The sequence below is a fragment of the Molothrus aeneus genome, chromosome 3 (assembly GCF_037042795.1).
Source record: "Molothrus aeneus isolate 106 chromosome 3, BPBGC_Maene_1.0, whole genome shotgun sequence".
Taxonomy (NCBI): domain Eukaryota; kingdom Metazoa; phylum Chordata; class Aves; order Passeriformes; family Icteridae; genus Molothrus; species Molothrus aeneus.
In genome coordinates this window covers 87,854,334-87,881,880 of record NC_089648.1, presented here as the reverse complement: position 1 = coordinate 87,881,880, position 27,547 = coordinate 87,854,334, and the positions used below count along the sequence as shown (strand labels likewise).

Sequence of the window (27,547 nt, the reverse complement as noted above, 5' to 3'; positions counted from 1 at the left end):
AGAGTGTTAATATTTTCCTACAGAATCTAATAAATAGAACTTAGATGTTTTGCATCACTTAAACGGAGTTACTTTTGACAAAAATAAATCTGTATTTTCATTTCTTTTCATAACCAGTAGTTTTTTCTTGTTTTTTACATAAGCATTCTTAATGAGCTAAACATTTCAAATATATTTGATGGTGTCTAGGTTTTCCAGAAAGAGCTGGGAAAAAGAACAAGCAGTGTCCAGGCTCTGAAGCGCTCTGCAAGGGAGCTGATAGAAGGCAGTCGTGATGACTCTTCCTGGGTCAAAGTCCAAATGCAGGAGCTGAGCACTCGCTGGGAGACAGTTTGTGCCCTCTCAGTATCCAAGCAAACACGACTGGAACAGGCCCTTCGGCAGGTAAAGGAATAATAATGTTGCTACACGTACTATATGAGAAGGAGTGAAAAATATCTTGCAGTTTAGTTGCCAAAAATTTAATTTCATTTTCACTTGATGTCATTCCCTCTTAAGTCATTTGAAAATATTCATTCATGTGCTAATGCATTGCTTACCTTGTTTATCCTTTTACCACAGCACATAAATAGTGCCTCTTAGCATTTATTATTCCTGTTATTATTAGTCTCTGCCACAAATGCAAAACAAATGTTTCGAAGACCTTACCATCTAAGGAAATCACTGAAGTTACAGTCAAATATGAAGGCTGATAAAGAACTATGCCCCATTCACAAGAAGCAGGAGGTTGCAATCATATTTATGCTTTTTGTGCCTTATTGGAAAGAAGTAGATTAGTGTATTGAAAAATTCTTTACATTGGCACAATTAAAATGCATGGTGAGGTAGTTCAGAGAAAAAAAAAGAGTTGTGCTGAGTGCAGTCATGACCTAGAACAGTCTATGTATGTCAGCATTATGTGGTACCAATCCCAATAAATAGGAGTGTCTGTATTCTTTCCAAACCTGAGATAATACAGATTTTTCAGCTCTCTGAAGATACACTAGCTTGGACTGATGCTAGAATGGGGCTCCTGCAGTAGCAATGTATCCGTTATGCACAATACTCCTGCTCTGCTTTGCTCAGCAGACACAATCCTGAACTTACCTCAAACACTGATTGTGTCTGAATATGGCTGTACCCAAAGGTGAATCTTTCTTGTTTTCTCTAGACACAAGAGTCACTCTCCAACAGGCTGTCAATTCATTTTGCTTTACTGGTGCTTTAGACTGTGCAGAAAATAGTTCTCCTCTCTCCAGCTGGTCTCTGAAAGCACCTCCTGTGTAATTTGTCAGTGTAAAGAATGTCATGACATTCTCAACTGAGCTGCAAATACAATATAAATCAGATGGCTAAAAGCATGAACAGGCTTTTAGGCTTCCTATAATTTTTTTGGGAAGCATGAGCTGTTTTTACAGTTATGAAAATGTAGTGCTGTATATCATTGACTTTTTAATGGAAAGATAATGTGCTGGTACTGCTGGATGATTAATGATTCCAAATGTGGGCTCAATCACCCCGTGTAAGCTGCAGTGTGTCTGTCAGGTCATCTCATGAGTGACCATGACTTCTTGTATCTTAACAGGCAGAAGAATTCCACTCAGTTGTCCATGTCCTTTTGGAGTGGCTGGCAGAGGCAGAGCAGGCTCTTCGTTTCCACGGCATCCTCCCAGATGACGAAGAGGCCTTGCGAACGCTGATAGAGCAGCACAGGGTGAGCAAGAACATGCAGAGAATCCTCTTCATTCTAATGGCTCTCATAGGTGGTAAAATAAAGTCTATCCCCGATAGTTCTATCCAGCATCCAGTGTTGGAGCAATTCTTTCTGTAGGGAAGCTAGAAATTTAATGTAGTTAAGAGTTGGATGTCCAGACTGGTGTTGGGCTGTTGTTTGAGTCATCTTGGCTTATTAAAAAAAAAAAAAAGGGCCTTTAGGAAGTTGCTATAAAGATATAGAGACAGATGCAAGCCCCTCTGTGGAGCTTACCATGCCTGTAATTGCCACACAGACTGCTACAGTAGCAAAAGTGTATCTGTCTCCTTAGCACCATTGACCTAAATAGACTTTTCTTGCAAGGCCATTCGTAAATGTCAGCAGAATGATATTATCATCCATGAACTTTTTGTCATGGTGAAACAGCATGCTGCCATACTTCACATGCATTGGCCACTGTAATATTGCAGTGGCATAGGTACTGCAAGTAGAAAATTATAGGCCATCAAACTAACTTTGCAGTAATGAAATGGGAAATTGGCTAAGTAAGGATCATAGAGGTCAAATTTTCACTCTCCAAACAGGAGGCTACAAACATGCACAGGGCAGCCTACTCAAAATAGTACCAAGGGTGTAGTGCCCACAGCATTATAGAACAAGTTATAAGTCCTGGATATGTTCATCATTGCTCTGAAGAAAGTTCAAGCAAAATTTATGAAATGGAGGTTGGAAAGGCAGATTGAGTTTGCCAATATTATTATGAGGAGTACATGCAAGATAGGACTATTAAATGGTTCTTAACTGAGGGATTTCCAATGTACTTAAAATGCAATGTTTTGAAAAAGTTTTCAGTTTTAGTTTCGGGCCCTGGAAACTGAGTGCTAGTCATAAACTGGCAATTATATGTATACATCAAATGTGTGTATATATCAGTGTGTGCTGATGTAGGAACCTCACAGTGTGTTGACTAATGTTGGCAGCAGCAACTTAATATCTCTGTTCAGTGAAATGTCTTTTAGCTGCCTTTCCTCCACATGTGCTTCACCAGTTCCCTTTTATTTGATTTTTTAATCTTCTGACTACAGAGAAGAGAACTGAGTGAAATCTTTGGTCCACTGAAATAACTAGAAAATAGAATTTTAAATGTCTTCCTTCACACTGAAGATGGATTAGCAAAATATTTCTGTACTAATTTTAAAATTTGTGCTGCCAAAGCTGAAGCATAGCTTGGAACCTCAAGGCAAAGTTTGTCTCTGAGAAACCCTGTCCAGCTGGGAAGGATGACAGCTAGCACAACACAACCAATCTTGGTGTTAGATGTGGCCATACTATACTTAAATTTTTTTAGTAGGCTTTAGAAGGTATATTCCCAACATTTTCTTCTTAAGGGGTAAACAATAGAAAGAGAAATTTTCAAGCTAAGAAAGATTATAGTACCACAGTTTTACCGTTCACACAATCTTTCTCAATAGGTCATCTCTCCTTTTAAGTTTATAACATTAGCTTTCAAGAAAACAAAAAGAAAATAAGGGAAGAATACATATATATTACTTTTAAATACCATGTATGCATTATAATGCTGCATACTATAATAACAATGCATGACTGAAATTATTACATAAATATGAAATGTATCATCCTTTTTTCACTGTGATTTTTTGTAAAACAGTTTTATTGCATTTGTATTGAACTACATGTAGAAATGTTTCCTTCAGGACAGTATTTTCTCCAAATGGTACTGAGAGCTATAGTTGGTTAATGCACTGCATTGCTCAATGAAAAGCCTCCCATTTCCTCTTTTGTAAATGTGTGTGTCACTGGTTTGCCACAGAGTTCAATAAAATTAGGGAGAGTTTAATACACTGTGACTTGTGTGTCAGAGATTTAGTTCTTGAAATACTCTAGTACAGCTGAGCAGGGGAACACAATGGGGGTTTTTTGCCCATTTTCCACCTGCCTCTGGCTTGTTTTGGTAATCTCTCATTATAATCCAATTCAACTTTTCCAAAAGCAGGTTGAACTGAAATATTGTAAGGATGCATGTGTTTTTGTGAGAGAAGGTTTGCCATTATGATTTGGGTCTTAAAGTCTGGCAATAATTAAAGCTTAAATCAAAGTCGATTAGCAACAAATACATTTAAATATAGAACCTACATATTCCAAGCTTCTAGAACAAGGTAGAAGAGATTATATTTTACATTTTATTTCATAATAACTTCATGCCTTGTAAAGGCACAGGATAATGTCATTATGAGTTGTTGAAGAACCTATTTGTACAATGTTTCGGTGATTTTGAATTGTCTAGGACCTGACTTGGCTCATCTTTAACTTCATCATTAATCCAAAACAAATGGTGTTATGGCCAGAGAGAGGAAGAGTTAAGGTTTCAGAGACATGTTTCCATTTTGTAGCCTAATTAAAAATATTAAAGTATAAAAAAATTTCCACTAGGCACTAAGAGATAATAGCAGTTCTAGTTAAGGATGCTCATAAAGACAAACAGACTTGCATAACATTTAGGCAGAAAAGTAAAGCCATTGTAGTAGCAATGTTCAACAAAAATAAAAGGGAAAGGGGAAAAGAAAAAAAAAAGAAAGAAATGCAAGCTCTAGAAAGGACAGGAGCCTCCTTTCAGTTGCTTTTTCTTATTGTTGTTTCTCCCCCACCACATCCATTTCTGGTCCTGCTATCATTGAAATACCAATAACTATGAGCTTGGATGCCTAAAGCTGTAAACATCCTTCTGCTTTTACGAGATTTTTTCCACATGCTGTGTCTCTCCCCTTCAGCTGCTGAGTTGTCACATTTGTGTTAGTTTAGTAGAGCTGCTCCTGAGCTCTGTCATCTTGTCTGAGCATGCAATTGTTGGACATTTCCAGCCTGTGGAAGGAGCTTGATAGTTATTATGAAGAATTACTGTAACTGACAAACCAAGTTCATTGAAATATTGCCAATAGTGATTCTGACCATCATATAGCTGGTTTACAGCACTTCTAAATGCTGTGATTTTCCTTTGTTTTTTTATTAAGGGCATGCATCTTCCAAGGATTTAGATTGTGGTGGGCTTTTAAGGAGCACCAAGCTGGGATAAGGTTTTAGAGCTTTGTTTAGTACTTTATGTGGAATAGGCTTTTTAAACAGTTTAGGCTTTTCTCATACAAGTGAAACTTTCCTCTTGCAATTTGAATCTGCTTGAGCAGTCAAGAGGCTCATGACCTTCCAGATTATGCACTCAGATTTCTCTTGCAAATTTTGTCAGCATCTAATTAAAATTATTACCACTGTTTTAGGAATTTATGAAGAAACTGGAAGAGAAAAAGGCAGAACTGAATAAAGCAACAGGTATGGGAGAAGCTATTCTGGCTATCTGCCACCCAGACTCCATCACCACCATTAAGCACTGGATCACCATCATCAGAGCCAGGTTTGAAGAGGTCAGTATATGTTGAACCATCTTCGTTGCAGCAGTCCATCTTTGATTAGAACACAGCTGACAACTAACATGGTAGTTACACTGTGAGGAAATGATCCAGCTGTTGAGAACTAAACATTTAAAATACCCATGGTGATGGATGTGAATACTGTGCTTCCCTAGGCTTTCTTTCAAAACTTACAGGGCTTTAAGAGCTAAAGCAGATGGTCAAGCTCCTTTGTTTGTATGTATTAAAGGAAATACTGTCTGACACTTCCCAAATGAGGAAAACCAATAGTTTCTAGGAGGAAATTGAGAAGTTACAAAGGAAAGAAAATACAAGGGCAAATGTGAAGGATTTTCTGATTATATTAGAAAATATTTCAGTCCAAAATATTCTTAATCTAGAAGATATCTAAATGATTTAAGTGGCTACAGTAAGGTTGTACCCTCAGCTGTTAAGGTAATATTTTCTGGTTTATATTAAGCTTAAAGAAAAACAAAATACTAGTGGTAGCAAAGTGTGGCTTCAGGAGTGCCCAGCAGGAAAACTGACACCAAATCCTGTGTGATTCACTAACTCACACATATAGTTAAAATTTTTAATATGTTGCCTGAATGTGCTAGTTACTGTGTTTAGCAGCACCTAATCCTGAATATCTGTGGAAGAAATGTGTTGGACTAGGAATTCTAGTTACCTAGCTACTGTTAGTGATCAGCCACTACATTTAACACCTTTGATATCAGTAGGCCTAAGAAGTAGCTCTGGGTTCACAGTTAGCAGAGCAATTTTAAAAACATGATAAAGAGTTTCAGATGTGCACATACTCATGTATTGGTTCCTTTGTCAAGGTCTTAGCATGGGCTAAACAACATCAACAGAGACTCGCAGGAGCTCTGGCTGGACTCATTGCTAACCAGGAGCTGCTGGAAGCCTTGCTGTCCTGGTTGCAGTGGGCAGAGACTACACTGACTGAAAAAGACAAAGAGGTCATCCCCCAGGAGATTGAGGAGGTTAAAGCACTTATAGCTGAACATCAGGTAAGGATCAGAGAGGGACATGTGTCACCCACAAGGGGTTCACATCTTAGCTACGCTGCGTGATCAAGTGCCAATCTCCTTTGCTATTGTTTCTTATAATAATTGAATACAAGCAAGGATAGTATTAGGAATAAAAGAAAGCCCACATGAAATGTATGATAGTGCTGCCACCTTAGATCCAGTGCTGCAGTGTGGCTTTACTGATTAAATATCAAAAACAGGTTTATGAAGTGCCAGAGGGAGCTGCTGGTGTAGTGAATGCTCATAGATTTACCTCAGCTTAAACACCAGAGCTGTCTCCCTTCTGTGAACTGCAGTCTGAACAGCAGGATCTTGGAGGCAAGATTCTGTTCTGTATCACCTCACCACATACAGTTAATAAAGAAGTTTGGCAGATTGGTTTTTAGATTTAGCCTTCTTTTAACAGCCAGGCCATAGTGATCTTAAAAGCTTATATGGCTGATTTTTCTTATCTACAAAACATTCATCGGTGTCTATATTGTGAGGCTGGCATTATAAGTGTCTTTCTGTGGGTTTTTTTTAACTTTGGTGTTTTGCTATTGTGTATGTTTTTCATTCCTCTGGTTACTTTTGTGTATTGTTAATTAAGATCCCCTCTATCTGATTGCAGACATTCATGGAAGAAATGACCAGAAAACAGCCTGATGTGGATAAAGTTACAAAGACCTATAAAAGGAAAGCACTTGAACCCTCTCCAGTACAATCTCATATTCCTGTCCTTGATAAGGGCAGAGCAGGAAGTAAGTAAAAGCGTGTTTTGGGGTGTGTCACGTGCCACTGCTCTATCTATAAAGTTTACAGATTGTTAATAATCCAATAGGTTTGATTAACTTCAAGGGGGTAAAGTTCTCTTTGCTGACTTTCCTAATTATCTCTCATTTTTATAAAGCGTGAGGAAATTTCTCAGACCAGACATGTATTTTTACATTTTGTCCTAATCTTCATGAATAGCTATTTGTAAAGTGTGCAGTCTTTCCTGTGCCCTTAAACTTCCAAGAGCTAGTACATGCTGAGTCTTTGCAAATCTTCCATTATCTGAAAGTGCAGACCACTTCACAGAGAGATATAGAGACAAAATTGTGCTCTTACTGTCTATAAAATTATATTAATCCAGTTAGAAGTGTATTCAGGGAAGTTGAATGGAAAGTGAATCATCAAGTGAGGAAATTGCTTTTTGTATTTTTAGATATACTTACCCATTGTATTTTATACTTACCCATACATGGAACCTGCTTCTGAAATGAGGTTGTTTACTTTGCAACTCTGAGAGATTTACGAAGATTTAATTTAAACTGTGAAGCTTGACTAGTGGAGCCCTCACTAGCTGCTTCTGGCTAGATAAAAGAGGCTGTAGCCACTGCTGGGTTGTTCCCCAGCAATGGTAAAAACAGGAAGAAAAATCCCACTATATGGAATCATCTTGGGGTATGACCTCCTTATTTGGGACAGGAAGGAATAATTTTAGGAAGGTCAAATGCATTTCATGTGAACATTTGTTTTGTTTGAACTGGGTGAGCCCTAAGCCTTTTATCATGTTTTAACAGGAAAGCGTTCCCCAACACCAGGCATTTATCCCTCAGCAGCCCAGGCACAAATTGAAACCAAGAATCCACGGGTAAACCTTTTAGTCAGCAAATGGCAGCAAGTTTGGCTTCTGGCATTGGAAAGAAGGAGGAAACTTAACGATGCTTTGGACAGACTTGAAGAGGTCAGAAAAGCACTGTACAGAACGTACATACTTTTTGCATAATTTTCTTTACCCTGGATTAAATTCCAATATTGTGAATAGCTCCCATAATTGTTGTTTTATATTTTATGACACAGCTAACTTGAAAACACTTTGGTACAGGTGCTTTAATGTGCTTTAAAAGCTGTCATCGTCATTTTAAATGAGGAGAGCTGAGATATTTAAAATGCTTGCGTAGGTCCTCAAAAAATCAATTATTCAGCAAAACACAGATGGTATCTATCTCATTGATGTTCTAGATTGATGGATTTCAGCTGAATAAAGTTCTTTCTGTTTTTTATTAAGCTGAGAGAATTTGCCAACTTTGATTTTGATATTTGGAGGAAAAAATACATGCGGTGGATGAACCATAAGAAGTCTCGAGTGATGGACTTCTTTAGGAGGATTGATAAAGATCAGGATGGAAAGATTACAAGACAGGAATTCATTGATGGAATTCTTTCTTCAAGTAAGTTTTAAAATTAATGTGATGTTGAACTTGGAACAAGCATCTCATGAAATCTTATTGTCTAGATAGTGTGACCTATGCATTTTATTGTGTTAGAAGGTCACAGATTTCCCTTTGAATTTATTAATTATTATTACTTTGTAATTATGTTACTTAAAAATATTTCTAGATTCTAGAAACTCTTTCTAGTTTTTTGCATTGTGAATCAGGTTACAAATGTCACATTTATATTATTGTCTAATTAGTAGTTTGCTGGTTTATTGAACTCAGATTGTCATTCCTATAGTACACTAGCTACTTCAACAATTACTTTTTGATTGATTACTCATAATAGTAAAAAGTACCTTATGTAACTTACAGATGATTTTCAAAATCAGTTCACAGGATCATATGATTTTTATTAAAGAACTTACATAGAATAGTTTCAATTACAGAAGGAAACTCTGTAATTTTTGAAACCAGTGTTTTCATGAGCCATGACAATATTAATATACCTATATAGTAAGGCTTAAAATGCCAAGCAATCAAAATAGGGATCCTTTTCCTAGAAAGGAATTTTCCTAGCTTTCCTGATGGATCAGTATTCCTTAGTTATGGTGGTAATGTACGTCTTCCACATTGTATATGTGATGATATTTCCCTCTAGGAACTGACTCATAACAGATAAGGACCTAATACTTAAAATAATCCTTTATCTTCAGATCATGGAGACTTTTGCTTTGAACAGTAATGATTCAGAATTGGGCTGCTTCTGGCAATTCATTTTAGGGTTACTCAGTAGGAAAATATTGTACTCTGTGTATTTTCCCCCTGCTTTAGGAAATGCAGTAAAGGATCACTATTTTGCTGAATTTTGCTGTTTTGCTTGAATTAATAAAAGTTCATGAAAAAAACTAATACCACCAAGAGGTTAAATAGTTTACTCTTTTAACTCAGTTGGTATCAATTTCTTATGACCACCAAACACTCCTGATATAATCCTGGTTCCTCATCTTGAAATTTTCTTTGACCATTTCATTGAGAATCTCTGCTGTGAACTTCATCTAAAGAAGGACTTAATGAAACACCATGCATGGATCTGCACTGAGAAGGCTTCACATTCCAGATTTAATCAGCACTGAAATGCTTGCTTGACCTTTCCTCACTAACTATTTGTCTTGTTAATTTCTGGTATTTTATGCACTTTGGAGGTCAAAATGTTAACACCCCCCCACCCCCCATATATTTTACAGTTTAATCTGTGCCCTTGCTTTTGTCTCTGTCTTTAAGCCACACTATGGTACTCATTTTTATCCAATATCTGGGTAACAGTGAAGATTCAGATTGAGTTTTTTTTCAGAAATATTCCTTCACTTGTTTGAATGTCCTTATTTTTTTGATAAGCACTATCTGTCACCAAATGCCTAATCACCTTCTAATATTTGTGATAAAGCTTCTCATTGTAGTGGGATTGAAAAGCGAAAAAATTTGTGTTGCTGTCTTTGTCCTGCAGAGTTCCCTACAAGCCGACTTGAAATGAGTGCTGTTGCAGACATTTTTGATAGAGATGGTGATGGATATATTGACTATTATGAATTTGTAGCAGCTCTTCATCCAAACAAGGATGCATACAAGCCTCTCACAGATGCTGACAAAATTGAAGATGAGGTACATTCTCTGCTTTCTTAGGTTGCATTCTCTTCTACTGGGGTCATATTCTATGATAATCCATTTTATTTTCACTCCTAGTTAATTTGAAGCGTACTAGGTACACAAATCTTTGTAACTGTGATATTTAAAGTAATTATCCTGTTGTGGTTTTATGCAGGTTACAAGGCAGGTAGCGAAATGTAAATGTGCAAAACGGTTTCAAGTGGAACAGATTGGGGATAACAAGTACAGGGTAAGTCATTTAAGGACCTCAGTTCTTTAAGTTTTCTTCATATGACATGGTTTACACAAGGAATTAGGCTATATGAATTCACAAGAATCTTCTATGACAATTACACATTTTCTTTGAGGTTGTCTAAATGTTTTTTTCTTGTTAGAACATACAGATATGTTCTAAAAATATGGAAAACTGCTGATGCTTGTATTTATTTTCACTCAAACTACTGAAGCTGTTTTCAGTCATAGGAATTTTTAAGAGCTAACAGCACACATCTGTACACATGCACGTGCACATGAATACATATGTACAATATACCCTCAGAGGCTGGTCTTTCTGCCTAGATACCTTAAGTGTTTAAACTGTAGCTGTTTTTCTATTAGTTTCATATAAACAGTGACTGATATTTTCTTGTGGTATTGTGTTGAACTTCAAAAATCTTTTATCAAAGTGTATTCAACCATTTTTACACTCTTTTGTCGTTTTATTGGAACACGCCGCATACTTCTGAATATAAGCAAAGTGTTAGATATCTGCAGAATTATTTTAGATCACAGGAAAATAAATATCACACAGTAGAGAAAGATCTGCTACCCCTGGATTCAATAACCAGAAAAATTTGAGGTAAAATATGCAACATTTGGCTAAGAGAGATTAATAAGTACTTGTAGATTTTAAAAGACCACAGAAACAGCAATGGGAAGGAAACGAAGGCCTTGAATATTTTCCAATATTCAGTCTCTGGATGGCTAGCTACCTGCTCATCTCTCAAGTAGATACTTTATTTAGTATGTCTAATGTGTTAGTTTGCATGTGTTCTAGGTCATGTAGAGAATTTCCTGTAAACTAATCGTGTCTTTCTTCCATTTTTCATTTCTTATCAGTTCTTCCTGGGAAATCAGGTATAAACCAGTGGAATGTGTTATGAAGTTTTTTTTGGGTCCTTTTGGTTTGGTTTTTGTTTGGGTTTTTTTTTTGTTATTTTCTCTCTCTCTTCCCCCCCCCCGCTAACACATATGTAAGCTTGCAATGGTCAGCGTTCTTGCCATCCTTTAATTTTCAGCTAATTCATTGCTGGTCAGCTGTGGTATTTCTTTAAATGCTATGGAGCATTCCTTGTCTCAGGATCCCTCCTATACAATCCCTCACCTGCTTTCTTTGGTCATTTTCCTCATTAAGGAGATTACTTTTAAAGGAACCAGATAATGGTCAGCAGCAATTCCTATAGTGAAAAATCTTGAGCATTTAAACTGCAATTGTAGAGATCACTATTATCTAATCAGTTTTATATTCAAATTCTTCAAAATTCCATAGTGTTATTTTTAGGCTATTTGATTAAAGGCTAATCATGGCAAACAGATCCCAGTATCTTATCACTTATTTATTGCAAATTGCACAAAAAATACTTTCATCTTTGCAAAAAAAGGTACAGTCTCTAAGCAATCAAGCAGACTGATTAAGAACCTAGCTGATAGTTATTATTTTATTTCCTAACACAGTGAATCTTTAAATACATATTTTGGAAATAGGCAAAATTAAATTGCTGTTCCCCAGTAGACTAATGCCTCTCCCAGAGTCTTTTCAAGGAGCTATGGCGAGTCTATAATGTGCTGGAGCTGTGTTTAAGAATACTTTGTGTCAGCTGGGTCACTGGTGAGTCCTCCCTCAGGAGGAGATGCTGCCCATTGCTTACTCCTGTGCTACACACTGATACACAGCTTCCCAAAGTGCTAAATCACATCTGCCTAGTAAGAATGGAAACACTCTATGCAAACCAGGTATCAGGTTAGTCTTATACTTTTAAAAAGGCAATAATGGATGTAATCCATTCTGGACATGCTAGTGTTAACAGCAATAGCCATTTTAAATCTCAAGATGTTGAAAACGTGGGTGCACTCTTGTTTACTAGCAGAGCCTGTGGAAGTATAGAAGAAAGCATAGAGCAGTGGATAACCTTGCCACATGCCTCAAGCAATACATCTAAGCAATAATTTAAAATATTTTCCATGTATAGAACAAGTCTCTTTTTGAAAGAACTGTTTGAAATTATGTTAATCCTTTTATCTATCATCTGTACTCTCAGATCTGGGGAACATAGAGCATTTCTTGAAAAACTCTTACTGATGCAGAACGGCACCTACAGGCTATTGTCAAGAACAGGCCTTTTTGTATCTTAAACTCCTTTATGTTTTTACCTCTGGTTATTTGAAATAATGTTAAATACTGTTTAAAGAAAGCTGTACCAGGCTATTTTAGGAAGGAAATCAACCGAGTTACCATAAGAAGAAATGCAGTGATAGGTACTATTGCATTACCATGTTACTTTCCAGCCCCACTTTCTCTGAATTAATTTCTAGCTGGGCAGTTTCCAAAGCACACTTGACCCTTGGTGTAGTTGCCTGATGGGGTCTAACTGACTAATTAGTCTGTGATGGGGAAAAAAAAAAATAAGGAAAAGAAGAAAGATACTATCTTCAGAATCACTAGGAAAAAAATTTGGTAGGAACAAGCCAATGAAAATAAACAGTGTTAATTTGGATGCCTTTTAAAAAAACCTGTGATCTACATATATAAAATGGTTCTTTGTTTGGCACATATTGAATGCATTATTAAAAAACTCTCAGAAATAATGCTCATGTAAATGTTCTTGCTTATAACAAATACAATTTATTATTGAATTGAGAAGCAAGCTTTGCTTTTGTTTGGTTCCTAAAAGTAATATTCCTTTAAACTTATTCTCTCTTCTTGGCTTGAATAGTACCAAACAACTGAAGTCATCTAACAAGTAGGGAGCACATTTTTGTGTGGTTTGTTCAGTCCCCTCACTGGAGCAAGTAGGTACCGTTGAATTATGGCCAGCCTTCTCCAAGGGTCAGAGATTGTCCCAAAGAGGGGCATTCAACTCCCACTGGTTTTAGTGAGTGCTCTGCATGTTTGTGTGAGGGTGCACTGCACTTGGCCTGGTCATCTGGTATGAAAATATTTTAGTAGTGCTGGCTTAAAAGTACTGAATTCTGGTTAGTTTTCTTGAGATTGTGAGGTCAGCATTTTGGTTATGCTTTTTTTGATCCGAATTTGAGTGAAGGTACTCGTACAAGTTTTGTTACACAGGTTTCAAGAGCAAAATATGCATTAGGCCTGGCCCAAAGGACTCATACAAGAACTTAGTATGAAACAGACTCTCATCTCTGAATCGTGAAGAACCTTGATGTGTAGTCAGAGGAATGACAAACATAATTATAGTTATTAATCATTCATTGCTTCTTTAATGTTCCCTTCCTCACATGTACCTTGCTATAGGTAAACAGTGTCAGCACTGTAGTGCTATACCTGAAAATATTCCCATAGATTAATCAATCGAGAGAACTGTGCAACACTCATAACACGTTGAATTTCCAGATTATATACTGCTTGTTTGAAGTGATGCTGCCTTCCTTTCAGCTGACAACATTAAAAATCAAGACTGTTGTAGAAGAGTGTTTGCTTAAGATTTTACCAGTGAAATAACGCAAATAGGTCTTCATTAATTTGCACAAAAGCAGACTGTAACCAATCAAATAATGTACTACTAATTTTGCTTCTTTTATGACCTCAGACATTTGAGAATCAAACATAAAATTAAACCTGAGTTTCTTCCTTACCATCCTGCCATCTTCTTTTGATTAATGCAGAGCCATCTGATTTGAAATCTTAACAGCTTTAATAATCTGCATAAATAAATTGATTTTTTTTTAGCATTTACTAATTATTAAATATCAAAATAAACTTTTTAAAAGGTCTGATTTTTTAACCTATCAGTGTTGAACTGCATCTGAATGCTTGAGAAGCTCAGACTGTCATTTGATTTTTATTGCAGTTTGGTGACTCTCAACAACTGCGCCTTGTTCGTATCCTAAGAAGTACAGTCATGGTCCGTGTTGGAGGTGGCTGGATGGCACTTGATGAGTTCCTAGTGAAAAATGATCCTTGCCGTGGTATGTAACAGAACTGTTAAAGACTTGCAGCTTATTATTTGGATGCAGTCACCATTCATTGTCTCAAGATGGAGATGGACTTGTATAAAATGCCAGTTGTTGTAAACATCATCTCACTAAATGTCACATTTTTGTGAACTTTAAATCACATGGTTGAGATCCTCTCAGTTGCACTGATGTATGTCTGGAAAAACTGTGGTGTCTTCTGCACAGTTCCTTCAGTGTTATAGTGGTGCAAGTAAAAACTGAACTTAGCCCAAATAGACTTGATGGTATGTAAGTGGCTTGTATGACTTGGCAGAAATAGCACACAGAAATGTCCAATAAAACCTTCTCAGCAACACAATAAGTCAAAATAAGGCAATTGAATTGATGAGTAACACCACCACCACAAAAACCTCTGGCCAGTGACTCTTCCCAGTCTTTCTACCTTTGTAACCTTGTCTTTTCCTTGGCATCTTCCCCAGAAGCACTTTGTAGATCCCTGAGCCTTACACAAAGCAAGTGGAAAATGTTCTGGTCTGGAGGACATTGTGCTCCGTGGGAGCAGGGAGTGCTCTATCACTGAGCCCTCCAGGACATTGCATCAGATGAGCTGTTTTCTCAGGACACAATACTGAGGACTGTAATAAGGAATTCCAATAAATTATTGGATATTTATTAAGTACTGTATCTTTCAGTGCCAGCCTAGGAATAAATAGTAACACTCTACCCGTCAATAGGCATGAGAAAAATGTTTGGGGTACAACAGAACTAACCAAGTTAACCCTTCAATGTAGCCAGATCTTCTGAGGCACATTTTATTTTCTACTACTCTTTTGAGGAATAGAAGTAGAAAGGAATAAAAGAAGGACCCTTTTTCTTGGGTATATTTGAGCAGATGTCAACACAGAGGGTCTAAAGAATACCTGTAAGAATACTCTGTAAAATCAGCATCACTGGATGTTGTGCATTGCTACCTAATCCTTGCCTGGTTGAAATCAGTGTTGCAGGTTCAAACTTTTCCTAAACCACTTCACCTAGCAAATTTGCGTTTCCACCAAGTGCTTCTCGTGTATTCAGATGAATCATATCGCAAAGAACTGTTGTCATAAACAGTTTCAAAAGTACTGCACCTAGTCATATAAAATCTCTTTAGCTTGTATTACTTCTTTATGTCAGCAGATAAATACCGCTGCTACACAAGTACACTTGGGACTGTAGCCAAGTCTGTCCAAACGCCATTTCCTTTCTGCCTAGGGGACCTTTGAGAGCTCACCTAAGAACACTTAGGGACAGCTTTTGCTCAAGTCCTGTCTTTTGGCCTGGTGCTCCAAGTCTCTTGCATATGCAGCTGCTGTACTTGATTTCTTCTCCTGCTAACGATTTTCTTTAATGTGACCCATGTCCTGTGTCATTTTTTCTAGTTCATCATCACGGGAGTAAAATGTTACGTTCGGAATCAAACTCTTCAATTACCACTCAGCCTACTATAGGTTGGCAAACCCCTCTCTTTGTCTCCTTCTCCTCTTCTTCTCTCTCTTAATTTCCTTCCCGCATTTTTTAATATATGTATACTTTTAGCTATATGCTTCACCCTTCATATTTAGCTTAACATGTTCCTACATGGGCTGGTGCTTTGCAAGCTAATTTTTTTGACACGCTTGAAGAGTGTTTCAAAAACAATTGCCATTCACACTGACACAGTTAAATGCTAACGTCTTGCATTTATTCATGCAGAACATTCTCTTGTATGTGTGTTTGTATGTGTGTGTGTGAGTGCTTAGCCACCAATTACTTCATCATAGTTTGGGTTTTATGTTCATCATTGCATGTTGCCAAACTACATAACTTCATAGTTTTGAATAAATATATTTGCTGCTTTCCTGTAATTTCTTCTAGAACGTCCAAGCAAGTATTATTTATTATGAATAGCTGTAGAGTTAGCAAAACTGCCCATCAGGTTGTGTCTATGTATTAATAGTTGATTGATTAACAATGATTTAGCACGTTGAGCATTCCATTATCACGCTGACTTCCTTTGACAGTGGTTCATTCCTGCTGGCATAAAGTATTAGAATAAGTGAGTCCTGCACATAACTCTTCTGTGTCTAAAATAAATGCATTACATAGTAATGCATTTTATTTATTGCTGAAATGTGTTGGAGTTGGCATGGCAAAAATGGCAATAAACAGCCTTGTGAGAGATTTCATGTCTGAGTCAATGAACACCTCTCTTTGCAGCTAAAGGGAGGACAAACGTGGAGCTGCGTGAAAAATTCATTTTGGCAGATGGTGCCAGTCAGAGCATGGCAGCTTTCCGACCAAGGGGCCGTAGATCACGACCCTCTTCAAGAGGTGCTTCTCCCAACAGATCCACTTCTCTGTCAAGTCAAGCTGGCCAGGCAGCTGCCCCACAGGCTGTTGCTACAAGTACACCGAAGGTAAGGAGAAACCTACAAAACTGCCCTGGTTAACAAATGGGATATAGATTGAATTTTTGGGGTTTTCCTCACTCCAGTAATATTGCTGCTTTCTCTAGCTGATGGAGAAAAAGTATCTCCATTTTATTTCATAGTCTGAGGTGGATATGAGAGTGTTTTCAATATGTTTTCTCTACTGTTTGTTTGCAACATGGCAGTAGAAGAATTTCTATGTGTAAGGTGTCGCATAAGCTAACCGGCAGTTTGGGAACTGCTCTGAAACATCAACAAACCTCTCCATTTCACTTGGAAAATAAACTCTGTCATCTCTTCATTTTAGAACATTTTTCATTAACTTTTTCTGCTTAGATTTTATTTCTACTGAGATTTTGAAAGCCTGGGTATCCTTCTCCGTGCCATAGTTTTCCTCTACTGTCCTTCACATTTTGATTTACCATTGTTTCATACAGACACCACATCATTTAACACGCAACTATGGTAAACCATGGTTGACAAACAGCAAAACATCAACTCCTTCTAAGCCACCAGAATCCTCAGACTATCAAGGGTCATCTGCAGAGGTACAGTAAGGACAGAAATTCTAGTCTAATTACTTCCTTCACTAAAACTGTCACTTCACTAACAGTCACTAGAGTTTCAGTACGTCTAAGCTGCAACATCCTGTGTATATTAATGCATTGTCTTTGTTTTAGACCTTTGTCAAATTATTTCTTACTTTTTCCCCCTCCCCAAAGTTTGTTTTGGTTTTTGGGTTTTTTTAATGTTCTATTTTTCATGGGTTTTTTTTAATTTTTAGGAAAATACAGCCTCACTGAGCTAATGTTTAAATCTCAACTGCTTAATAAATCAGGAAAATATGGAATGAAATAGTTGAGTAAATGTGGAAAAGTACTTTTTTAAAAGAAAAATAAAACATTCAATATACTTTGCAGGTTTCTTTCCTAAAATTGTTTACTTTGAATTCATTAAGTACTACAATGTTTCTGAACTGCAGACACGAGATTAATGATCTCTAGTGCAAAACCACTAAATAAAGAAATACCCAATCACAGTGAAGAAGATGGCAAAAAAGTCTGGCTGCGATACATAAATCTTTACAACAATTGAAAGTTTTGTTTAGGGGGTAGTGACCAGTTATTGCTCTAATAGGATAGCTATTTGATGACTTAACAGGAAGCTAGCATGGCTTACATGGAAATTGCTAGTATAGCAATTAGGATTATGCTGGCAATTAGGCTGTATGACCAAAATTTAAAGGGGCTTGAAGCCAAAGTGTTTGCTTCAATGTCATTACAGTCAGTGAAAAGATTGCAGCTGGATCAGGCTGCACACTGATGTGTCATTAGTGGGAGTTACTCTTGCCCTCGGTTGGATGGAGGGCTTGGAGCGGAGAAGCTTGTGCTACCACCCCCTCTGTTGTATCTGCTTTTCACAAATCTACACTTTGATGCCTATTGCTGTTCATGTGACACCTTCTGCTGTGAAGTTTCCATAACCTCAGCATGGCTTTTCTCAAAGATGCACAACAAACTTCTTCCTCCCTCCTTCTGTGAGTGTTGTTGTGCACACTGCAGGTGTGTCTGTGGGTACAGCAACTGCAAGCACATGGGGCTGTGCCTTAGACTGATTAACAGCACAGAGTTTAGTCAGTTGTCAGTTTCTAACATATTCCTGTATTTTCTTTCATCTCTTAGCTGGTAACTGCAGTGAAAGATTAATTGATGGTACATTAAAGGGTTTATAGACATGGAAAGGTGTTGTTTTCATTGAATTACAATGACAGGAAAGCAGCTGGCCTGATTTCATATGGGGGCACTGTATTTCTTATCTACTCTTCCAACTGCCAGTAGTTTCAGTGAGTTTCTTTTATGTAAACCAGTATGGTTTAAGATTATAAACAGAATGATTAGGGTGGGGTAGGTTCAGTGGATTTCTAAGGCATTCTGCAGCATTTACTGCCCAAGAGAGTAGTTATTAATTTTATATGCAAACTGCATTTGGGCTTAGGGCAAAACTGAACAGGCTAGTTCTATTTTTCACACTGGTGATTCTCTCCCAATGCCTTGGCCAGAGTGCAGCAGTTTCAGTGGAGGTAACAGTGTTCCCTTTCTCCTTACCCTCCCAAGCAGTGTCTGTATAGCAGAGGTTCCCAGGGCAGGGCTAGCTGTATGTCCAGCTCTGTACTTGGCTGTAATGAGAGTTTTACATTGTGACCTGCCCTGTCAGAGCCAGCAGATTACTCTGTAGCACCTCAGCACTTTTTTGTTCAGAAGTGGTCTGAACTGGCAGCTGCCAGGCAAGCTCCTCCCACGCCTCTGCTCTGTTCTTAGCTCAAGGCAGCTTCCAACACACTTCTCTGGATCTTGGTTTTCAGTACCTAATTCTACCTACAGCTGTATGGGGATCAAAGGCACAGAATGCAGGATCCTGGGATCCAGGCCACTCCACAAACTGCATTCATCACTGCACTGTTTTTTCTAATTTTCGAATATCTATTTTTGTGTTATTAAATTACTGTGAATACTGTAATTTTCCTCTTATTTGCATACACCTCTTATTTAGTGAGTGATACTCATTTTGAAATCTGACGATTCAATTTTGGTGGCTATGAAAGAAATTTTGGGCAGATTTGGGGCAGATTGTAAATCAAGACATTTCAGAAATAAGAAAGCAGGCAGGGTGAGACTGGGTAGTAGAGACACTGTAAGGCAGTATACTGACAACTGGAACTTTTACAATTAGTCCTATGCCCTTTTTTCTGTTTTCTCTTGTTTTGGCTTGGGGTTTTTTTCCTCCTAGCAAAAGGTTTCTGAAATTTGGTAGCCTTGTTTCAATTTTAAAAATATTTTCATCACCTATAACTACAGCCAGAATGGTGGAAATTCAAGTTATGCAGATACAACATCTCAGTATGTACCATCAACTAATCTTACCTGCTTGACTAATTATAAAAAGGTAGCTTTTTTCTTTCTTCATATGTGTTGAAATACGCACAAAGATGCTAAAATGTTAAGCAGACTTAAAATGATTCTTTTGTTGTTGTTGTTGTTTTACATTTGGACTACTTCAAATGCAAACTGCTAAAGGAGCATTCTAAACTTCACATTATGAATAATGCCCATAGTGGCTTAAACCAATATTTCAGATTCACAGTGAATATTATGATGATCACATTCTAAGCTATGTAGTCCCTAATACTAGTCTTGTCTTCAGTTAAAAAAGCATTTTTTGTGTGTTTGGTTTACATAGGGAACACCAATTCAAGGAAGTAAACTCAGACTGCCAGGGTATCTATCAGGGAAGGGTTTCCACTCAGGAGAAGACAGTGGCATCCTGTCAACAGCAGCTACCAGAGTCAGAGCTCAGTTTGCAGGTGAGTGTCCTGACTTCAGAGATTGATCTACCACTTGCTTTGTTTTCCACCTGAGCACTTAAGGTCACATTAGGGGTCAAGGGAGATGTCAGAAGAGTGAGAAGGAGTAAAAGTTGTACAGTCTACCCATTGCTGAGAGGGTGCACATAATCAGGCCCTCCATTCACATGTTCAGCTATGGATGTGTGAATTCATGCCTGCAATCTTCTTGAGAATGGTACCACCTTCAATGTATCTGCCCTAGGAACTAGGGAAGAAGCATTTACTCAAAGGATCCAGTTCTTTACAGTATTCAAGTTGTTCTCAATTGTGATGGAGCAAAGGGGAGTCACTTAGTCATGACCTGTCTATTTCTTTTGGAAGAACTGCAGGGAGCAGCTGTAAATTGCCTTATTAATGGAATATCCCACAGAGATTTTAAAAGCAGTATACAAAAATAGAAAGCAGTGAAACTGTGCTTTGCAACACAGTGTTCTTCATACATGCAGGGAACCAGATTTGTGAAGATCAAAAATGCTTAATAAGTAATTGGAAAATTATGAAAAACCACATTAATTGTTTTCTGTTTAAGATTCCTTGTTGCAGTGTTTTCTTCGCAGCACATTGTCTGGGCAGGCTTTTACTTAGCAGGCTTGCTGAGAGCTCATCTCCTCAGCCCTTTGTTGGGCAGGATGTCTACTTTGCCCTTGTTTACTTGCAGCTTTCATCTGTATGGATTTGAATTTTTTTTTTTAAAGTGCTACACATTTAAATATTGGGATATTCATTTGCATCTCCAAGATGCCTATACTTAGAAATCATGAATGCATGAAGAGACCAGATACTGATTTTTTTTTCCCAATTAATAGCTGAGAAAAGGGCAGGGGAAATAAAGCCTCTGGCTGTTGAGTGAAGGTACAATGCATGTCTAGGAAGTCAATAAAAGCTGCCAGGACAATGCATTTTTGATAAGATAGGCTAGTGATGAATTCACTCTGTGTCAGCATTTGATCTTGCATTTCCTTTTCTTTAGTGTGAGACACAGCACCAGTTAGCCTGTGTCGAATGCCTGGCAGAAGTCTAAAGTTTAGTTGGTGCAATGACGAATTTTTGGGGGTGCCAAAGACCTAGGAAAGACCTGCAGAGGTCTCCCATCCTCACCATTAAACCTGGTAGTTATCATCTCTTTTTTAGACACCAGAAGAACTCCAAGCAGACCCGGCAGCCGAGCAGGAAGCAAGGCTGGCAGCAGGTCGAGCAGCCGCCGCGGCAGTGACGCGTCTGACTTTGACATCTCAGAAATCCAGTCTGTGTGCTCAGATATGTCAGAGACTGTTCCTGCCACGAGCAGGCCGACACCCCGAGCAGGCTCTCGGCCAGGATCCGCCAAGCCTTCGAAAATTCCAACCCCCCAGAGAAGGCCACTAGCCAGCAAATCGGACAAGTCCTTGAAGAGATAATATGATTGGCTCCATAAAGGTCTTTTCCTTTTGCATTAAATATTTAAGTTCATAAGATGTAAAATATTATGTAGAAATTACTGTGAAATATCGCAAGAGGTGGATTTTTAATTCTGCAGATGGCCTTATTTGTGTATTTGTCTTCTTATTTTATGTGTATAATTTTTGTCAGATTTTTTGTTTTGTTTTGCCATATCCTGTGAGAAGGGGAAGAGTTCTAATGTAAACTAACAGTTGTACACAGTAACATGTAGAAAGTACACTAAAAATAATTGCCGAATGTACAGTGTACTGAATGTACAGTAAGTCTCTGCAACCTCAATAAAAAAGGCCTATCACTATGTCATTAGTTAACAGTAAAGGATACCTCATGATTTTTCTTTAAAAAAGAAAAAGAGAATACTGAAAGCCAAAAGACACAATTACACATTTTGAGCTAACTAAACAAACACTAAATGATGTATGTCAAAAGTACTAAGGAATACAAACACACCTTCACAGTACCCTTATTTATACAGTATCTCTCAGAGAACTCACAGAGTTAATTAAGCACTTGCCAATAATATGATACTCCAATACCTTGCAGCATTTCTGTGCCATTGCTTTCAATGAGGCCAGACAAATTCTGGATATCTGAACTATTATTCTGTAAGAATATCAATATAAAGTGCATTCATGTAAATGTGAGGTTTTCTTTTGCTTGAGTGGATGGTAGCACTGTATCATTGAACTCATTTTGTATCAAAGCAATTTTGCTTGCAGAAAGCTCAGAAATAAACATGTCCCTTAACTTTATTTCCATTGTATTTCTTATTTCACAGGAAGGTATTTTCTGTGTTATGTTTTAGAGCATATGCCATTTCAGATGACCAATAATTACCATAGGAACACAGGCTTTAATGTTATTTCCCATTATCAGCTATCTGATTTTGGTTAGCTACTGTATTTGTTTAATAAAACACTAAATTGCACATATCAGAGCATATGAAATTATATGTAATTATTATGTGTCGACTGTTATTTTCTCCATATTAAACTGTGTCTTTTACATACCATGTATAAAATGCATAGAGTAATTCACTTGCTCTGTTAGTCAGTGAAACATTCTAGCCATGCATGGATTCATTGAAAGGATAGCTAATAGCTCAATTTCAGTGGAAAAAATGGTGCAGCTTCAAATGGGAGTGCTGTAGCATGGCTGGATAGATGCCGTGGTAAGTAATGACAGAATCTCTAGAACTTTCAAATAATATCAGAAAGACTTGTGTGGGACTTGGCCAGATAAAATAATACTCAAAAGATAATTGAATCAATCAAAATCCATTTGTATCAGGATTTCCTTCAACACAGAGTTGTACAAAGGTTTATAGAAAGCCATGATCAACCAGTCCTACCTGGCTTGGGAATCAGCACAAGTGTTTACTGATAACTGAAGCATCAGTCTCTGCTGCACTATTTTATCTTTCCATTTTTCACCTCTCCTGTTGCTTCTATTCATCCAGTGATTGCTTTCCTAGAACACTAAAATAGATCAGAATGACTTTGGTGCTTTTTGAAACCCCCAACACCCTTGGATAGTTTTCACTATTTACAAATGATAGCTGAAATATCTCTACTTGTAAGCAGGAGAAAGGAAAAGGATAGAATATGGGCACTTGCACGGATTATTTGACAGAGAGGTGGTGGTGTGCCCAGTGGAAAATTCTTGGTGCATTTTAACTACAAGACTGATGTTCAAAGGATGTGTGGGGAGGACAAATCTCACTCCTTTGCAAGGGTACATACATAGATCAGTACTTTGTATCCCAAGAGCAACCTACCTACACAGGAGGTAGTGTTGGCACCTACTTAAAGCACCTTTTATATTGCAGTCTTAGCTCAAATATCTTTTTAATGCTTCATTAATTATGCAACTTTATGGAATTTTTGTATGGCTACATTGTAATTTTATAGAAATATTAGAGGAGTGACCAGCCTCTGAGAAATCCAATGCCAGCTAACCCAAGGACAAAGTAGATTACTGTGACTTGCTAGTCATTGCAAAATGGGGGAGGATGGAAGTGGTAAAGTGGGAAAGTTCATTTATTGGCTGGAGAGAATCATCCAGTGTCAGAAACCAAATTAATGGTAAATTAAATAGGACTGGGGGTTCAGTGAAAAAGCTTAAATCTGCCTCCAGATGTTATACCTTAATTAACTTCTTCCAAAAATTAACTGCTTTAGATTGATACTAAGAGAATTTTCAAAATTCTGTTGCCTGTGATACAAAGTTTATGGTGACAAAAGTCTGAAAATAGATAATGGATGCTGTATACCTCTGTGACCCAAGGAGGAATGTGCAGCATTTCATGGAAAAGGCATATTGTGAACATATGGATAAGTGATAGGCAGCTCAGTTTTAGTGAACTATTTTTGAAAAGAAATTAGTGGTATTCAATATCCATTTTTCTGTAATTGAAAAGCATTTCTTGTTCGGTACCAGCATAAATGGGAGATGAAGGATCAGCCCTACAAGTACATCCCCACCTCATTCAGTTGCATGAGAATTTAACCTCATCATTGGAGATGAGTTTTTGGCCCTTTTATTGCCTTCCTTTTAACAACAGGAGTTGATCATAAATTCATCAGCTTGCTAGGTGACCATGAGTGAATTACAACTTAGTGGGGCCTAGACTCCTTTACCTGTTTATTCTGTGATTGTCCTGCATGGTGAAGGAGCTGAGGTGATGGGCTGGGAAGAAGGGTTGGACAGCCTGTGGCTATGGGAACCATATTGTTAAGTGAATAATGTATATTTAGCACTTGGAAAATCTTGCTCAGTTCTAGGCTTCTTTTTCATTTTCAGTGCTCTGCCTTTCTGTTTTGTTGCCTTCAAAATGGGAAAGTTTCCATAAATTTTCTGCAATCTGCAGATGATATCTGTAGTGATCTAATGATACCTCCTGGTTTAGGCATCCTCAGCTTCAGTTAAGATATATTGTGAGTTTCTTACATGCTAATGCAATCAATGACAGTAATTCAGGCTTTGACTCCAGCACATCTCTTTACAAAAGCATATGAATGATTTTATCTTAAATCTTAATTTAAAAACTAATGCATTTCATAAAAACGAACTGATGCAAGCAGCTATGCCATACCATAGTGAGCAGCAGGGTTTGGACCCATGGTTGCCACAGCTCTGACAGGGCTAGCAGCACCCCACATGAGACAGGGGCTCTAGCATTAGGTGTGTTCCTCCCAAGTGTGTGGCAAGCAGATACATTGCTGAGCACTTGCTCTTAATGGTCTGTGAATGACCACGGGGATGGAAAATGAGCATTGCTTCATTCCCTGCACACCAGCTGCCCTAACTGCTTCCAGGTGTTTCCCATTCTCAGGCCGTTGGGTGGCACCTGAGCTCACCCTGGAGAAGAGGTTTTAGCTAGATGCTTGCGCTGACTGGGGGTAACTGTAAGGAGGTTTATAGACTTGTGCAAGGTGAGTAGGCTTTTATACAAGAAAGAAAATGTGCTTCCCTAATGAAGCTTGTTTTCTCTGCTGAATTTGAATAACCTGTTTGCAGACACGGAGGTGGAAGAGATGGTTGACTTATTTGCCTGCCTTTTTTTTTTTCAACAGTGCAGGTAGGTTACTCGTGCCTGTGGAAAATAAAAACCTTACATTTCCTAAAAACAGGAACATTGCAAAGGAAAAGGGAGCTCCTCAGAAACAGATGCAGCAGCACCTTAAATTCTGTGGAACTTGTACAAAAATACTGGGTGGTTGTTAGTATTGAGGTATTTTTAAGTCCTCTGCTAAAGAATTGTTTGGAGTTTTGCTGTTGCAAATGAAGTGGTATCTGACCTGAAGCTAAAGAAACTTTGGGGGTTATTTTTTCATAATTTATTAGTTGTTCTGATCAACTGAAATAGTTTAAATAGTCTGAATTGCATCTTGGGGTGCTCAAACTGTATTTCTCTATTGGAAGGGTATAGGAAAGTATGATGAAGGTGCCTTGTGTAACTTAGCTGGAATCCTGGCTGAGTAAGTATGAAAGTGTTAATACATGTGTTATTAGCACTTGGATAGTTGAATATGAGTAAAAACCTCAACCTATAAATCAGGCCCTGTCAGCATTTACAAAACTGTTTGTTCTTCTGAGAGGAGGCAGATGGAGTGGTGATAGCTTTGTCCTCAGGGAAAGCTGATGTGGAGCTTTTTGTAGGGGTCATGATGATCTTTACAACAATTGGAAAATTATCCAGTACCATTCTTTTTTCCTTCTTCTTCTTTTTGGGGCTTGATCCTGCCTCTTCCAAGTCTTAGAGTCACAGAATAATTTAAGTTGGAAAAGACCTCTAAGATCTTTCTGTTCTTAAGGCAGAACAATGGGAACCTAGGGATCTATGAAAGAGTTTGCAGTGTCTGTCCTATTTTTAAAGACAATGAGGTCACTTGATAAAGAAATATCTCTATAATTTAAAAACTTAAAATATCAAAGTATAAAGTATAAAAGACACCAGTGGGGATGAGGAAAACAGGCTTGTAAATATGAAATATTGAGGAACTCCAGTTTGCTTATCAGAAGAGGAGATGTGACTTTAAGCAACACTGATTTGAAGCTTTATAGACCAAACCAATGAGATAAGGTAATTTAGGCTAGGTAATGTCCACCAAAGACTGAAGTAGCTAAGCTGCTACTTGGAGTCCTCTTGTCTTGTGAGCATGAGAGGACTGTCTAATACATAATGGATGTCTTTTCCAGAAAGATACTGGTAAGCTTAAGAAAAGTGCTGATCAGTTTAGGCTTGGAAAAATGATAGGCGCAATAATAAATGAGATAGTAGTGGAAGCCTGAATAAATACACTATGGAAGAATTGGCTTAGCTTTTGAAGGGATGTCATGCCTTAGAAGCAGCCTGAAAGTCCTTGAAAGGATCAGTTAATGAGGACAAAGGTTGAGATTGACCACATGGCTTTGCAAAAGAAATCAGTAAATTCTCAAAGGAGTGAGCACTTATGGGATCAGAAGAAAGGGCTTACTGAGGGTAAATAGCACACTGCAAGCTAGGAAAGACAGGGCAGGAGAAGATGCTCAGTTTTAACAGAGGAAAGAGCTCTGCAAAGGAGCCCTTGACAGGTTTTAGCACAAAGCTGCAAGTGCTGGCTCAGAGGTTCCTGAAGTGCACATTGTTGGACGGGTGCTCTGGAAAAAAGCATTGCTGCGTTTCTGTGATTCATCGCATCTCCTGGGGGTGTGCATTGCTTTCCACTGATGCTGCAGTGGGGATCCTGCAGTGACTGGCTCAGCCCTAGCCAACTAATCTTCAGATGGCTAGTTCAAGTAGAAGGAATCCCACTCCATATCAATGAGCTTATTTCAAGCTAAAAAATATGGGATGGGATTTTCCTGAGTGGTTTGGGAATTCTGCTTCTAGCTTTTATTACTTTCACACCTTTTTGCATACCCTAAAATCCTTTAGTACACCAAAGTATGGCTCACCATAGAATTTTGAGTCATTTCTAGCCACATTCAGGAAATGCAAACCATGGAAGAGGGGTGGAAAATCCCATCACGTTATCACTCTCATACTTTAGGAGCTTTTTAGCATTCCCAGGATCCTTCAGCAGCAAACCCAGGTACACGGGTGTTCCTCTCTGTGTTGATCCCAGTCACATGTACCTCTGCAAGGCACCTGCCAATCCTGTTTCCTTTGACTTTTCCAATCTTGATCCTCCTGGGATCCACTGGCACAAGGGAAATGAATGTGTCTTTCAGGGGATAGTGGCAGATCATGCACAACCTCAAGACTTTAACCATTAAAAAACTGAAGTAATTGAAAAGAATACCGTGTTGACTCTTCCTTTCAAGTGTCCTATGGATATGAGGAAGATAAGTGTTTTTTTCCAAAAGACATAAGCTATTCATTAGTATGGTGTGGTTGTTCTGGGTTTTGTTTTGCTTGGTTTGTTTTGTTTGGTTTTTTTTTGGTTTTTTTTTTGGTTGGTTGGTTATTTTGTTTGTTTGTGGGGTGTTTTGTTTTTTCCTATTTGCCTTCTAAATAAACACAATTGAGTATGGCCACGCATGAATAGCTCTTTGTGAAATGAAGAAAAATAAGTAACTATT

General features: G+C 37.9%; 1 protein-coding gene across 2 annotated transcripts in view; it reads left to right on the top strand.

The window, feature by feature from the left end:
* Positions 1 to 22,413, top strand: part of DST (dystonin) — a 291,949-nt gene extending 269,536 nt beyond the window's left edge. The window contains exons 88-103 of one of the 2 annotated variants that reach the window (XM_066547319.1): positions 190 to 384; positions 1,565 to 1,693; positions 4,984 to 5,127; positions 5,958 to 6,146; positions 6,778 to 6,907; positions 7,712 to 7,875; positions 8,200 to 8,362; positions 9,855 to 10,009; positions 10,170 to 10,244; positions 11,114 to 11,131; positions 14,086 to 14,203; positions 15,610 to 15,678; positions 16,427 to 16,626; positions 17,076 to 17,186; positions 19,876 to 19,999; positions 21,173 to 22,413. In XM_066547319.1, the coding sequence (XP_066403416.1) occupies positions 190 to 384; positions 1,565 to 1,693; positions 4,984 to 5,127; positions 5,958 to 6,146; positions 6,778 to 6,907; positions 7,712 to 7,875; positions 8,200 to 8,362; positions 9,855 to 10,009; positions 10,170 to 10,244; positions 11,114 to 11,131; positions 14,086 to 14,203; positions 15,610 to 15,678; positions 16,427 to 16,626; positions 17,076 to 17,186; positions 19,876 to 19,999; positions 21,173 to 21,438 (2,250 nt within the window). In that variant the 3' untranslated portion in view covers positions 21,439 to 22,413. The remainder of the gene's footprint in view (positions 1 to 189; positions 385 to 1,564; positions 1,694 to 4,983; positions 5,128 to 5,957; positions 6,147 to 6,777; positions 6,908 to 7,711; positions 7,876 to 8,199; positions 8,363 to 9,854; positions 10,010 to 10,169; positions 10,245 to 11,113; positions 11,132 to 14,085; positions 14,204 to 15,609; positions 15,679 to 16,426; positions 16,627 to 17,075; positions 17,187 to 19,875; positions 20,000 to 21,172) is intronic. The other variant, XM_066547320.1, reaches the window with a different exon arrangement.
* Positions 22,414 to 27,547: the final 5,134 nt, after the last annotated feature.